The sequence below is a fragment of the Dipodomys merriami genome, unplaced genomic scaffold, assembly GCF_024711535.1.
Source record: "Dipodomys merriami isolate MVZ:Mamm:240054 unplaced genomic scaffold, mDipMer1.0.p SCAF_15, whole genome shotgun sequence".
In the NCBI taxonomy this organism is placed as follows: domain Eukaryota; kingdom Metazoa; phylum Chordata; class Mammalia; order Rodentia; family Heteromyidae; genus Dipodomys; species Dipodomys merriami.
In genome coordinates this window covers 11,840,625-11,856,039 of record NW_027202826.1, presented here as the reverse complement: position 1 = coordinate 11,856,039, position 15,415 = coordinate 11,840,625, and the positions used below count along the sequence as shown (strand labels likewise).

Here is a 15,415-nt window from a genome sequence, read left to right as displayed (position 1 = left end):
CTCCATTGGCCACTAAGAAATCTTAAATCCTGTGTCAACTTCCTAACAGACATTCAAGAGGGAGGAAGGAAGACATCCAGCACCAGTCCACGCAGACTTAACCTATCATAATACTTCCAATTTCTGCCTTTCTAGCAGGTTGATTCTTTTGGCATACAATCACTGAACTCCTTGTCTTTTCAGATTCTTCAGAACCAATCTTTTACCAGATCTCCTCTGGTGATCTGGATGGGAAGTTTTCCATTCACCCATGGCTGGGCACTATCCACACACAGAAGCCTCTAGATCACGAGTCACAGCCCGGGGTGGTCCTCACCGTCCAGGCCCAGCTCGGCAGCTCCCCAACCTACAGCAGCACCCAAGTCAACATCACAGTGATGGACGTCAATGACAACTCCCCTGAGTTTCCCGTGGCCTCTGATGAGATTAGGATACCCCAGACCACACCTCCTGGCACAGCCTTGTACCTTGCACGTGCAGAAGACAAAGACAGTGGCCCAAATGGACTCATCTGGTACACCATTGCAAGCCCAAGCCCAAGTATCTTTGCCATTGACTCCAGGCTTGGTGTAGTATTCCTCCATGGGAATCTGGGAAGCCATGCGCCACAGAGGCACACCCTGATCCTAGTGGCTGAGGACCATGGGGCTCCCGCTCATTCATCTCAGATGGTGCTGACTGTAGCTGTTGAAAAACAAGAACAAAGGCCAACCCTGACCTTTGAAAATTGGGTCTATCAAGTGGAAGTTCGTGAGTCTCTGTCAGTGATGGCACAGATGCTACAAATCCAGGCCTGGCCCCTGGGCCTACTGCGCCCACATTTGCAGGTGGTCTATTCTCTGGAAGCCAGTGTGGACTCTGCCGCATTTGGGATCCACCCTCATACAGGTTGGATCTATCTCCGGAGACAACTAGACTATGAATCGACACGAGCATACAGCCTTAGAGCATTTGCCTATATCCCAGAGGACAGACTGGTACAAAATGGGAGCACCTCAGTAACTGTTCACGTCCTAGATGAGAATGACAATTCCCCTACTTTCTTGCATGGCCCATTGTTTCTGAAAGTCCTGGAGAGCCCTGTTCCCTTAGGGGTCATAGGCCAAATCACAGCAGTGGACTCTGACTCTGGAAAGAATGGACAACTCTCATACTTCCTTTTGTCAGATGGGAAATTCTTCAAGATGAATCCCAACACAGGTAGCTTTTTGTAGCTCCTGCCTCTTCCTCTCCATTCAGATTGAGAAAACTAGAATCTTTATCTGTAGTATGGATGCAAACATACAACTAAAATGAGAATTTTTAGCAAGTGCATTGATTATTCTGAGATTGTATAATTTTAAAATAGAAAGCAATTTCTCTAAGGATTCATAGTTTTGTAACTGCTCTCTCACCTGTTGATAATCCATTTGGCCTGTGTAACAATGTTTGAATCAAACATGAACTCCATGTTCACACATGGTCCCATGAAATTATAGTGGGGCTGGAAAAAATCCTCCGCTGAGAATTTTTATTGTTCCTTTTCTATGTTTAAATATGTCTTTGATACAGAAATTCTTACAACTGTATTGCATTTGCTTGCAGTATTCACCATAGAGGTATACTCGCCTTTTATACATTTAAAGCAGATTGGTAACCCTAGCTATTTGGGAGGTTGAAATCTTAGGATCAGGGCTCAAAAGCCATCCCAGGCAGACAAATTCATGAGGGTCTTATCTCCAGTTAACCAGCAAGAAGCAGGAAGTGGAGGTGTGTCTCAAATGGTAGAGCACCAGCCTTGAGCAGAAAAGCCAAACCAGAGTACAAGGCCCAGTAATGATGCACACCTCTGCACACATCTGTGCGTGCAAGTACACACACACACACACAGAGCAAAAACAGCAAATTGGATTGAATAAATCCTGGGCAAAGGTTTTTCTCATTAATCTTTTTAATTTGTAGACTTTAACATCAAGACATATTTCATGAAATATGTCACCTGTAGAGATGATTTCAGAATCACTAGAAGTGTGTAGGTTGCTAAGAGATCCTAGAGGAAAGGGAAATAATGATGGTGGTGCCATTCCCTATCGAATTACCAATTTAAGAGTTAAATATGAAAATTTGTCATATTGTATAAGCTGGGTGATCAGGTAATGGTGCTCTGCCCTTTAATTGGACGGAATTTGGATTATGTTCTCAGGAACTGGGTGTCTCTGTTCTCCAAGCCCTGTGTGAATTAGGAGAAGTTTTCTCTTCCTCCAGTAGGTGGAGCTTTTCTCCGGGACATGTGGCTCTCCAGGAGGACTGAAGGCTGGACTTCAGCCCCCATCCAACCCCTCAACGGAGGCCCCTTTTTCAGGGCCCAGTCTGCACAGTCTGGCCCTGTTTGCATCTTAGCCCACGGGACTACTTCTATGTCCTCAAGTACTTGTTTCAATGTGCTAACGGTAGCTGGTTCCTGAATTTTCCCTTCTAAAATTAGTCCAGCACCCAGATTCAGAAGGCCAGGAGTTCATTCCTCATCTTGTGTGACGTTCAGCAAGTAGCTTAACCTCAGTTCAGTGTCCTTATGTGCACGTAGGAGGGAATTCCTGGCATGTTCCGTGTCCTCTGAAGGACAGAGATCTTAAGTCAGGTGAATGAAGGGACTTGAAGACAAAGTTCTCACTCTCCAGGGATGATAGGGTGCACGAGGGGGAGGGGAGGGCATTCTTCAGGGCATGGAGGAGTGACCCTGCCCCTCTGAGCTGTCTTCTTAGTGACCTGGATTCTCTCAGCTCCACCAGGCCCCACCCAGGCCAGCTCCATGGTCCCTTCCTCTCTGGCTCTGACTTAAAACTCTATACTATTCAGGATTTGGGCTTTTCAGAGAATTGCTGATTGCAACTTTGGAAAAAAAATACAGTTGTGTATATGATTTATTTTCTTTTTGCTGGTCCCAGAGCTTGAATTCAGGGCCTGGGCTCTGTCCTTGAGCCTCTTTGTGCCCAGGACTAGTACTCTACCGCTTGAGCCACAGCACCACTTCTGGCTTTTTCTGAGTAATTTATTGGAGATAAGAGTCTCTTGGATTTTCCAGCCCTGGCTGGCTTTGAACCATGATCCTCAGATCTCAGCCCTCAGAGCAGTTAGGATTAGAGGCGTGAGCCACCCATGCCTGGCTCCATGTATTTGATTTTTATTGTGCTCCTCCTTATAACAAATGGCCTTTAAATAGTTTAGAGAGTAAATAGTTACACTAAATACTGAACTTAAGCTCGTCAACGCAGTAACTTACTCAAATGTGAATTTCCTTTCTCATTGCAGCTTTCTTTTTTTGTGCAAGGACTCTTTATTTCCATGAAGAGTCAGCAGTCAGAGGGCTTTGCGGTAGCTGTTTTGTATTTACTTGCTCACTGATAGTTTTCCTCATCAATGATGTGGGAACCAGGGTTTGGCTGAGCTTCCTAGTAGGAGTTGGGCTAATAGAAAGCTCATTTGTCTTTTTCTAAAGTCCTAGCATGAGGGAGAAGTGACTAGGACTTCATATCTAAACGTCCATGGGAAAAATGAGGAAACTGATCCAAGAGCATACATTTCTGGGAAGAATATAAAAAGGAAGGGCTGTCAATCATTAGTAGCTATTTGGGAAGTTACTATCCATTGCTATACCTAGGCTTTGTGAGATCAAAATAAATATGTCATACACAAATAACAAGACATTACCTAAAGTGTAAGACTTTCAGAAAGGAAGATATTTTTCCATTATTGTAAAGTAGTCATCACAACTGCCAGGAATTTGTGGCTTATAAAACAAAACAAAAATCTGACAGAACAAAACAAGATCTTATAGCTCTTAAAGTGCTTTATGGGTGCTATAAATGATTGTTAGAATCTTTACAGGCTATAAATGAATGCATTGTTTTCAGTGCCTATACTTAGAAGTTATAAATGATTGCATTGTTTCCAGCAGTGGCCTTAGAAGGTAGGCACAGAAGGTGGTTAGATGGGGAGGTGGAATCCAGACCTAGAACTCAGAGCTGGTGGGGTTTGAGTTATGCTTCCAGCTCTGCTTTACACTGATTGCTTTTTAGATGGTGGCCTTGCTTCCTGCCCAAACATGTGTTTTCCTATGATCTTTCTGTTTTAGGCTTTTAACCATAGCTGGAAAGACAGGTGTAGCCACTATGTCTAGCTTCTTCCATTGAGATGGAGTTTCACAGACTTCTGTCCAGGCTGGCCTAAACCATGGTCCTCCTGATCTTAGCTTCCCTCATAGCTAGGGTGACAGTCACATGTCATTCGTGCCCAGCTATTGATTAAGAAGAAGACCCATGTATATGTTCCAAACGGCCTCATATGGTGGTCCTCTAAACCACAGCCTCTCAAGCAAGTTAGATTGCAGGCATGAGTCACTGTACCCATCCCAAACTCAGAATCCAGTGCCATAGTTCACAAGCTTCCTGTCATTCTCTGCAGCGTCATAAAGAGGGATAAGCAGTCATTTTAAATCTTCCGTATTACTCGCTGCCATAGACTCACCTTTTAAAAAATTATTATCTCAAAGTAGTTGTATAAAGGAGTTGCCATTTAACAAAGCAGTTTATGAATACAATTCATCTTGATTTATGTCACCCAAAGTACTCTGTATATGGTCTTGGCGGTGGTGCCTTGGTGCAGAGCTTTCCTTTCTATGGACTATTTCAAGTATGGCTCGTGGTGCCAATATTTCAAGCTTACAGTGTTTGTGTCTTTATTACATCACAGGTGAACTGGTCAGCTGGTCAGCATTGGATCGTGAGCATCAGGGCCACCATCAGCTGACTGTCCTAGTGACAGACCATGGCTCCCCACCTCGGAATGCCACCACCGTGGTTTATGTCACTGTCATCGACACCAATGATAACAGGCCGTTTTTCCCCCAGTGTCTCCCTGGAAAGGAATTTTCCATCAAGGTTTGAGCAGTAGCCTTGCAGTGACCTTGTAGTGTGCTTAGTCATTTGTTTTGAGCACCATCTTGTGGTAGAACATGTAATTGCCTACATTTCTAGACTAGAAATTGTGTATGTGCAAGCAAGTTAAAACAGTTAAAAAGAAAATGATTATACGTACGCTCTGGAACTGCACTTTTACGGTTAGACAATGAGTTCCATAGTTCTGATTGTGTATGCAGACAGCATAGTCTTCCTTTGCTCCTCTGTGCAACAAGGAATTTGAGGGGAGGGATTGGGATGGGGAAGAATGAGGAAAGGGCTGACATTGATTAAGAAGCGTACTCATAAACAGACATGGTGAATTGTAACAGTGTGTGTAACTACTTAATGATAATCAAAATATAATTTTAGGGAAAAAAAGATTTTAGTTGAAAGCAGAATCTGTAATTCTTAAATGGATCAGTGAACATCCAGAGATTTAAACATTGGTCCTTTTGAGCACATATACCAACTTTTAATTATGTTTTCTTTACTTGTCCTGTTACTTCTATGTGTGTGTCTTTTCTAATGTACATGGTAAATCAGTAAACTTTCATGTTCATAATAAACACGAAATTTTCATGTATATAATTAACAAATGTATTTGGAAACACTCATAATGGTTTCAAAACTGTTGAACTGGACATTCAAATTGTGCTCAAATATGTGTAATAGAAAATGAAAAATAGAGGCTGGACGCCAGTGGCTCACGCCTGTAATCCTAGCTACTCAGAAGGCTGAGATCTGAGGCTCGAGGTTCAAAGCTGCCTGGGTAGGAAAGTCCATGAGACTCTTATCTCCAATAAACCACTAGAAAACCAGCAGTGGCACTGTGGCTCAAGCGGTAGAGTGCTTGCCTTGAGCTGAAGAGTGCAGGGACAGCGCCCAAGTTCAGAGTTCAAGCCCCACAACCAACCAAAAAAAAGAAAGAAAGAATGAATGAATGAAAGAAAATGAAAAATAGATACTGAGGAAGTTAGTAACTTTAGACTGAGCTATAAAAGCAATGTTCAAAGAAAAATTCCACCTAAACAAGACATTATTATATTATTGTAATGATTTATAATTAGAGTATCAGAATATCCTATGTTTTATTGGACAGTTGAACTTCATGTGTTCATTTCAGTATTCCAGGATAGATCCTATCATTAATGATACATTTCCTGTGTAAAGTATATTTCCTGGAATTCATACTTATATTTAAGGTAAATAGTTTGATTTATCTTGATCATGTTTTAGATTGTACAATCACCTGTTAAACAATTGCCTGGAAGCTGATAAATGAGATGATGCCAGAATACTTCAAAAATATAAAATATCCTTTAAAATATATAAGCTATATAAAATACATACACTAAATAAACACAAATATATAAACATCCTTTAAAAATATAAACTTTTAGTTAGTTTGACTTCCTCTATTGTTACTGACTTATTTGCAGAATTAACTCAGATGCCTCAATTTGTTCAAACAGTAAAATATTTAAGTTTGTGAGGTAGGTTTTTTCCCCCATGTACTACTTTATAACTTCTTTTTTTAAATTGTCAAAGTGATATAAAGAGGAATTACAGTTACATAAGTAAGGTAATGATTACATTTCTTGTCAAACTTGTTACTAAGGAGGTAAGGACCTCATTTTTCTCCTTTCCCCCCTGCCTCCCCCCGACCCCCCCGCTACCATATAACTTCCATTTGGTAGACATTTAAATGGTATGTAGGCTTTAACAGTTAGGCATACTCAGTGTGATGTGGTATTATTGCATTTATAAGTCCATTGATACTTCTTTAGAAATTACACGGAATCACTATAAGCCATTTGTTTTCATGACAGGTTCTGGAAGGTCAGCCGGTAAATACATTGGTTACAACAGTGTTTGCCAAGGACCTTGATGAAGGAAGAAATGCAGAAGTGAGCTATTCTATCTCTCCAGGTAAAGCTGGCCTAGGGGGTTGGCAGCATTTAGAATTCCCAGTCCTTTGTCAGCTATCAGATTCCTGTTTTCTTCTGGGAAAATTCATTCTCTTTCAATTACCCAGCATTCTCTCACTAACTTTGAAAACAACATCAGATTAAAACAAAACATAAGCCAGGTGCTGGTGGCTCATGCCTATAATCCTAGCTTTTCAGAAAGCTCAGATCTGATGTATGGGTTTGAAGCCAGCTTGGGCAGCAAAGTCCCTGAAACTCTTATCTCCAATTAACTACCAAAAAGTTGGAAGTGGAAGTATGGGTCAACTGGTAGAGTGCTAGCCTTGAGCAAAATTGATCAGGGACAGTGCCCAGGCCCTAAATTAAGCCCCAGCACTGGCACACAAAACAACAGTAACAAATGTAAGCAAAAATAAAAAAAACCTTCAAACTTGAATCTTTCCGATCTTAGCCGCTTGAGTAAGTAGGATTACTAGTGGCATGAGCCACCTGTGCCTGGCTCTACCTACTATTTTTTAAATAGGAAATTTAAAAATCTGTTACGTATCTTGTCTATATGTTTAATGGCATTCAAAAGTAAATCTTATTTTTTATTGGATACATAAAAACTGTACATAGTACTAAGGAACCAGATACTCTTTCTATCATGTATATACTGTGTAAGGTCCTCAAGCATCAAGAAACTACAGAATTGTTTTCCTTAAGTTCCATACTTCAGACTATGTTATGGAACTTAAAGCAAATATTTATCCCAGTTAATCATAGACATATTAGGTTAATTGCTCTTTTGTTTTCTGTCAATTTACATTAGTATCTCACTTTGTGTGTGTGTGTATATGTATGCAGAAGATCATTCTGATCACTTTAAGATTGATAGCAACAATGGTGAAATAAGAACAAGCACAGTCCTGTCACGTGACTATAGACCTTCCTACAGGATAACCATCATCGCCAGCGACCAGGGAGTGCCCCCGCTTCAAGGACAAGCAGTTGTTAATATCCAGGTAATATCACCAGAAAATGTGGATGACTGTTCATAAACAAGTGTAGAGATCAGAGAGAGATAGGTTGTGTGCAAATGCTGTTTTAAGACAGCTTGCTCAGTGCACATTTATCTCCTTGTCCATCACTAGCAAATGATTTGTATCTGAACACATTTTTGCATTAGTTTGGTATGGATTTGACAAGATATTCACTACTACATGGGCATTTATATTAAACAAAAGGTGACTGTTTTTTCACTTATTCCTAATTTCAAAGGCCTGGTAAATTTACAGGAGAAATGTGTCTGTAAATAAGTAGTAGTAAGTCACATCACTTTTGGCTTTTTTTCCCTTCTGTGCCAGTCCTAGGGTTTGAATGCAAGGCCTTGGCACTGTCCCTGAGCTTTTTTTTTTTTTCCTCAAGGCTACTACTCTACCACTTGAGCCACAGTGCCATTTCCATCTTCTTTTGGTGGTTAATTGGGAATAAGAGTCTCACAAACTTTCCTGTCCAAGCTAGCTTTGAACCTTGATCCTCAGGATTTCAGCCTCCTGAGTAGCTAGGGTTGTAGGCGAGAGCCACCAGCGCCTGACTCACAGAACACATTTTTTTTTCTTTTTTTTTTTTTTGGGTCCGGTCATGGGGCCTGTACTCTGGGCCTGGGCGCTGTCCCTCAACTCTTCAGCTCAAGGCTAGCGCTCTACCACTTGAGCCACAGCGCCACTTCCGGCTTTTTTCTTTTTGCTTATGTGGTGCTGAGGAATCGAACCCAGGGCCTCTGGCATGCAAGGCAAGTGCTCTACCACTGAGCCACCTTCCCAGCCCCACTTTTTTTTTTCTTAAAAAAGCTTAGAACCGTTGTAGAAGGCTTTGAAGGCTCTACATTAATCATAGTAAGTACATAAAGTTTAGCAAGTTTTTGTAGCAGGAAAATATACTCTAACAGACTAAAGATGACTGTGCACAGCTTTCAGCAAACAATCCTTGATGCTTAAATATTACTGGATTTTCAATTTTCTGAGACACATTGGAATCATAAAAGGATACTTTCTCACTGGGCAGTGTCTCACACCTGTAATCATAGCTACCCAGGGGGCAGCAGTTGGGAGCATTACATAGGGTGGCAGCCAGTCTGGGCAAAAGAAGTTCACCTGACTTTCTGGAACAATCAAAAGTAGGGGGTACCTTAGTGTACTCTGTCATCCCAGTTTTGAGAGGAGTTCAGGAGGAGGGGAGTTTAGGTTCACCCTAGCCCACATGTAAAGGAAAGACCCTACTTGAAAAATGGCAAAAAATAAAATAAAAACAAAAACCTATGTAGTTCAGGGCAGCACGGCTCAAGTGGTAGAATGTCTGTGGAGCAAGTACAAGGCTTTGAGTTCCAACCTCAGTCCCGCCCCCAAAATAACAAAGAAAGTGATGTTTTTCTCACCAATTAATACGTATGTCACACGAAGAAAGGAGTTAGGCTCTAACATACCGTTGTGTGTCAGTAGTAACATAACCTTTCAACATGTAGTTAATAGCTCCAAATATCTCCAATGAACAACTTTTTAAATCTTCCTCCTCCTCCTCCTCCTCCTCCTCCTCCTCGTCCTCCTCCTCCTCCTCCTTCCTTCTTCTTCTTCTTGTTCTTTCTTCTCCTCCTTCCCTCCCTCCCTTCCTTCCTTTCTTCCTTCCCCCCCCTTCCTTCCTCCCTCCCCCCTCTCCCCTCCCTCCCTCCCTTCCCTCCCTCCCTCTGTCCTTCCTTCCCTCCCTCCCTCCCTCCCTCCTCCCTCCCTTCCCTCCTTCCCTCCCTCCCTCCTTCCCTCCCTCCCCTCCTTCCCTCCCTCCCTCCTTCCTCCCTCCTTCCCTCCCTCCCTTCCTCCCTCCCTTCCTTCCTCCCTTCCTTCCTCCCTTTCTTCCTTCCTTCCCCCCTCCCTTCCTTCCTCCCTCCCCCCTCTCCCCTCCCTCCTCCCTCCCTTTCCTCCCTCCCTCCCTCCTCCCTCCCTCCCTTTCCTCCCTCCCTCCTCCCTCCCTCCCTCCCTCCCCTCCTTCCCTCCCTCCCTCCTTCCTCCCTCCTTCCCTCCCTCCCTTCCTCCCTCCCTTCCTTCCTCCCTTCCTTCCTCCCTTTCTTCCTTCCTTCCCCCCTCCCTTCCTTCCTCCCTCCCCCCTCTCCCCTCCCTCCTCCCTCCCTTTTTCCTCCCTCCCTCCCTCCTCCCTCCCTCCTTCCTCCCTCCCTCGTCTTTCCTTGTCTTCAGGTGTTACCGTTACCCAAAGGCGGAGGAGGTTTCGCCTCTCAGATGGTCAGACACCTCGTCCTGGCGGAAGACTTGAGGCCTACGAAGCTCCTGAGCCTGCGCCAGGCCCCGGCCCCCGCGGGGCGCCCGGCGGGCGGCGCGTGGCGCTTCAGCCTGGCGGAGGCCGGCGCCGGGCCCTTCGCGCTGGACGGCGCCTCGGGGGACCTGTTCCTGGCGCGGGGGCTGGACTACGAGCGGACGCCCCACTACCTGCTGCGGGTGGCCGCCCGCGACCCCCGTGCGCAGCCGCCCCGCCACGCCAGCGTCTTCCTCAGCGTCGCCGTGGACGACCGCAACGACCACGCCCCGGCCTTCCCCGAGGAGTTCGTGGTGCTCGGGGTGGAAGAGAACGTTCCGGAAGGCACGCTGGTGTACAACTTCACCGCCAAGGACGGGGACGGCGGCTTCCTCAACAGCCGCGTGCAGTATTCCATGGAGCCCCACCCGGCGGGGCCCAGCCCGTTCCTCATCCACCCGGCCCGCGGCTCGCTGCTCACCGCCGCGCCGCTGGACCGAGAGCGCGTCCCGCGCGTGCCCCTCACCGTCACGGCCTCCGACCAGGCCGCCAACCTGACGGACCGGCGCCTGCGCTCCGTCGTGGCGCACGTGGTGATCCTCGACGTGAACGACCACAGCCCCGCCTTCGTGTCTGCGCCCGTGGCCTGGGTCCGAGAAGACGCGGCCGTGGGCTCCGCGGTGCACCACGTCCGAGCCCACGATCCAGACCAGGGCAGGAACGGCAGCGTCACCTACAGCATCCTCCCGGGAGACGACGGCGGGGCCTTCGTGCTGGACGCAGCCTCAGGTAGGGATACCCGGATGCCCGGATGCCAGGATGCCAGGATACCCGGATGCCAGGATACCCGGATGCCCGGATGCCAGGATACCCGGATGCCCAGATGCAAGCTCCCTTCAGTATACTTCACCACCATGGCTTGTAACCTCAGACTGCCCTTCTACTGGCTTTTCTTCTTCTTTTTGCACAATGCATTATTCTTGATTCAAGGTGCAACGTGGCACATCCCGAGATCTGGTTCCGGCTGCTTACCTGACCTCCCATGTCCCTTCCCTCCTCCCTCCTCTCTCCAGCCCCTGACACCTTCCTTCCATCCTGGGTCCAGGATGTTTCTTGTCACAGTGGAACCGTGTGGTACAGGTTCTGTGCCTGGTTTATTCTCGGTGGCACAGTGGTCTCAGAATCCATCCGTGTGGTCACATGTTACAGAATCTCCTGTACAAAGCTTCTCTTTGGGTCAGTGTGGGGCTTGAACTCAGGGCCTGGGCGCTGTCCCTGGGCTTTTTAAAAGCTCAAGGTGAGCGCCCTGCCACTTTGAGCCACAGTGCCCCTTCCAGTTTCCTGGCGGTTAATTGGAGATGAGTTTCAGGGACTTTCCTGCCCAGGCTGGCTTCAAACCCTGCTCCTCAGATCCCAGCTTCCTTAGAAGGTAGGACTGCAGGCCTGAGCCACCCGCACTTGACTGTATTTTTTTTTCTTCTTCAGGAATCTCAATAATAAACTTTTTCCAGATGAAATATTTTCCATTGCCAGCGACAGTGGGCAAGGGTTTCAATTTCTCCACTTCCTTGCCAGCTCTCCTATTCTGGTTTTCAATAATAGCCATCCTCACAGTCGCCCTACCTCATGGTGGTTCTGACGTGCATTTCCATGTGGATTGGTGACACTAAGCATTTTTTCCATGTACCTTTTGGCCAGTTGGATATTTCATTCAAGTCCTCTGTTCATTTGCAAAACAGTTCTTTTTTTCTTGTTTAGTTGCAAGAGTTCTTTATATGTGCTGGCTCTTACCCCTTCAGATATTTTCCCCTCTGGAATATAGGGTGGTCTTTGTCGTTGCCGTGAAAACAAACAAACCCTTTAGGTGGCTGAAATCTACTTGCTTATTTATGTTTCTATGGTCTATTCTTTTATTGTTGTATGTTCATGCAAAGATTGATATCATGAAGCTTTCCCCTCTCTTTTCTTCTAGGAGTTGTAAGGGTTCCATGTCTTGCATTGAAATCCTCAAATCTATCTTGAGTTTATTTGTATGTATGGCATGAAATAATGGGCCAATTTAAATTTTTTCATGGAGATAACTAGTTTTCCTCTTCTATCTGTTGAAGAGATTATTCCTTCCCTTTATGTTTCCTCGCCAGGTAGTGTGTCTACTCTGTTCTCTTGATTTATATGACTTAGCTTCAGGCCAGTACCACACTGCTTTCATTGCGGTAACTCGGTGGTATGTTTTGAAGTCAGGAAGGATGATGTTTCAAGTTGTACTTTCTTTTCTCAAGATTATTTTGGCTACTGCGGGTCATTTAAGATTCTGTATCAATTCTAATTTTTGTCCTACTTCTGTGAATAAAAATGCTACTGGAACTTTTGTAGGGATTGCATTGTAGAGTGAACATTTTCTTCATGAACATGAGATATCTTCCCATTTTTCTCTCATTCAGCTCCTTGCATCAAAGTTATGTGAATTTGAGTATATGCATTGCTTACTACCTTAGTTAATTTTTTCCTAAATGTTTTATTCCTTGTGCTTGTCCTGTGAGGTTGTCTTCCTAATTTCCTTTTCAGATAACTTCATATTACATTATAGAAATGCAACTGCTTCACTTATGTTCATGTTATGTTTTGTAAATTTATCAAATTTATCTGTCATAAAAATATAGCTGGGTACTGTTGGCTCATGCCTGTAACCCTAGCTATTCAGGAAGCTAAGATCTGAGGACTGTGGTTCAAACCCGGCCTAGACAAGAAAATCTGTGAGACTCTTACCTCCAATTAACCACTAAAAAAAGCCAGAAATGGAGCTATGGCTAACCTTGAGCAAAACAAGCCCAGGCCTTGAGTTCAAGCCCTCCCCCCCCACATGCCCACACACTTATGTGTTCTTAAAACTGGGATAATTTTTTTTTTCTGATTTGGGTGTCTTTTTTTTTCTTTTTCTGTCACTTGTAGTCAGTACTTGCTTACAGTTTTCCTTTTTATTTTCTTCTCTTAAAAATGCTAGTTCTTAGGATGTATATGTACTTTGATGTAAAAAATTTTGTCTTGTTATGCTGCTTAACATATATGTGTGCATATATGTATAATGTATCACATATGTATATATGATATATCATATCTTTTTATATATACTATATATATGTATATATTTACATATATATATACTATATATATGTAAAAAGAGTGTCTTTGGAAAGCAAATATAGTTAGCTTGCTGTCCTCTCATGGTCTAGATATATAGAGTAGCAAGCTTCTTTGCCTCAATCTGGGTCCTTGTAGTTGGCCACGGTGGCAAAGCTAAGTCAAGGTAGGGCCATGACACAGCCACAGCATTATTTAAGGGGGCTTTTTGAGACAGAATCTCTACATTAAGCAAACAAATACTGTTTGTAGTTGGAAGTAAGTCATGTATTTTATTATTTATTTATTTATTTATTTATTTATTTATTTATTTGTCTGTCGGTCGTGGGGCTTGAACTCTGGGCCTGGGAGTCACGTATTTTAATGGTTACATTCATTTGGTCATTAAGGACCTTGCTTTCACACCAGCCGTGACATTCTGCTTTTTGCAGAAACATTTCTTTCTTTTCTTTTCTTTTCTTTCTTTTCTTTTGTTCTCTTCTCTTTTTTTTTTTTTCTGGGAATTGAATGCAGAGTTGTCATTCCTGATCACTTCAGTTGTCTGGCTCTCACCAGGTTTTCCAGATAATCTTTGCGAGAAGTTTTTATGTGACTTGAGGAAAGAATACGTTCAAAATATGAGTCTTGTGAATTTGGCAATGACCATTCTCCACTTGATTGCCAGAGGATATTGAAAATTTAATGAACCTCAGTCTTGTTTTCTGAAAAGTAAAGTCATCCTGATGTGAGCCTTTGGAAAAAAATTCTCAAATGTCTACTGCTTGACTCAGTTGTTAATAAGAGCATTATTTGGAATGGAACTGTGAGTGTGGAGGATTTAGAAGCCATGATTATGGCCTGGCTCTATTCTGTTGGAAAATTTCATCAAAATATTCATTAAGTCCTGTCCATATGGTTCCACTCTGAGGCGAGCATGGCTACCACAGCACCCCACTGACAGAGAGACAGTCCAGACCCAGCTGCTGCCTTCCATAAGAACCACAGTTCTCCAAGGGCCCATTCAGCAAGCCTCCCAGTGTTTTCTGAGGTGGCTAAGGAAGGTTTAGTTGGGATTGCTAATGACAATGAATAAAATTAGAATTGTGCCTCAGTAATGTAGGTACATGAATCTTGAGCAATCACAGTAGCTGTGGTTGAGGTATTTTTTCCAAAGGCATAAAATGACCATCACTAACAGCATTCACATGAGACAGATTCACTCCCCCCCTTAAAAGTCTCTTGTTCTTATAAAGAAGACATACTGAATTTTCCATCAGCAATGGCTGTGACGGATAAAGGGGTGGTTAATTATTGAAAAACTGTTTCGTAAAATCTGATTTAATAAAGCTCTTTAATTATTTGAGGGCAAGTTCTTCGAGGAGGAGAGAAGCAATCAATCCCAAAAGAAAAATAAGATTTTGGAATCATGTCACAGCTGTGTGGTACAGCATTTATGTGGTTTAGGTACCTCAATGGCAGCAGGACAGACCTTGGTTTATGTATGAATTTTATTTTCTACATTATAACATTCCTACTTTTTATTGTTAATAAAGCAAAAGGCAGTTTGCTCAGAGTAAAGAGAAGAATTTCTTATAAGAACTTTGTAGCAAAAATAAGAAGAATTCTTGAGCAAAAATCAACTGTTTTGCTGGGCACTGGTGGCTTACACTTGCAATCCCAGCTACTCAAGAATCTGAGACACAGAAAATTGTAGTTCCACGCCAGCCCAGCTTGAAAAGTCTGTAAGATCCCATCCCCAATAACTAGTATAAAGCTAGACTAGAGGCCTGACTACTCAAGTGGTAGAGCATCAGTTGAGCAAGCAAGCTGGGTGCAAGACTGAATTCAAACTTATCAACAAAAGGAAAACAAAAACTAAATTAATATCATTATACTCTAATTTTTATCACTTAGTTATTTCAAAATATGTCATGTGACCTATATACAGTATACAGAGTATATTTATGTATATATAAACACACATGTGTGTGCATATTTAGTATAGGTGTCTTTTAAAGTGAGGAAAGTGTTAGGTGATTGTTTCAATGGAGTGTTCTCATTAGGCAGTAGTAGAGGACCAATTTGATTTATATTTTAAACTGATTTTTTTGACTAAAATTGTTAACATTCTTTGTGCCCATACTATATACCTAG

At 43.4% G+C, this 15,415-nt stretch overlaps 1 protein-coding gene across 1 annotated transcript in view; it reads left to right on the top strand.

Annotated features, from left to right (window-relative positions):
* Dchs2 (dachsous cadherin-related 2) overlaps positions 1-15,415 on the top strand; it is a 153,138-nt gene that overhangs the window by 95,378 nt on the left and 42,345 nt on the right. The window contains exons 7-11 of the mRNA XM_070021972.1: positions 184-1,200; positions 4,729-4,916; positions 6,767-6,866; positions 7,712-7,869; positions 10,090-10,933. Of these exons, the coding sequence (XP_069878073.1) occupies positions 184-1,200; positions 4,729-4,916; positions 6,767-6,866; positions 7,712-7,869; positions 10,090-10,933 (2,307 nt within the window). The remainder of the gene's footprint in view (positions 1-183; positions 1,201-4,728; positions 4,917-6,766; positions 6,867-7,711; positions 7,870-10,089; positions 10,934-15,415) is intronic.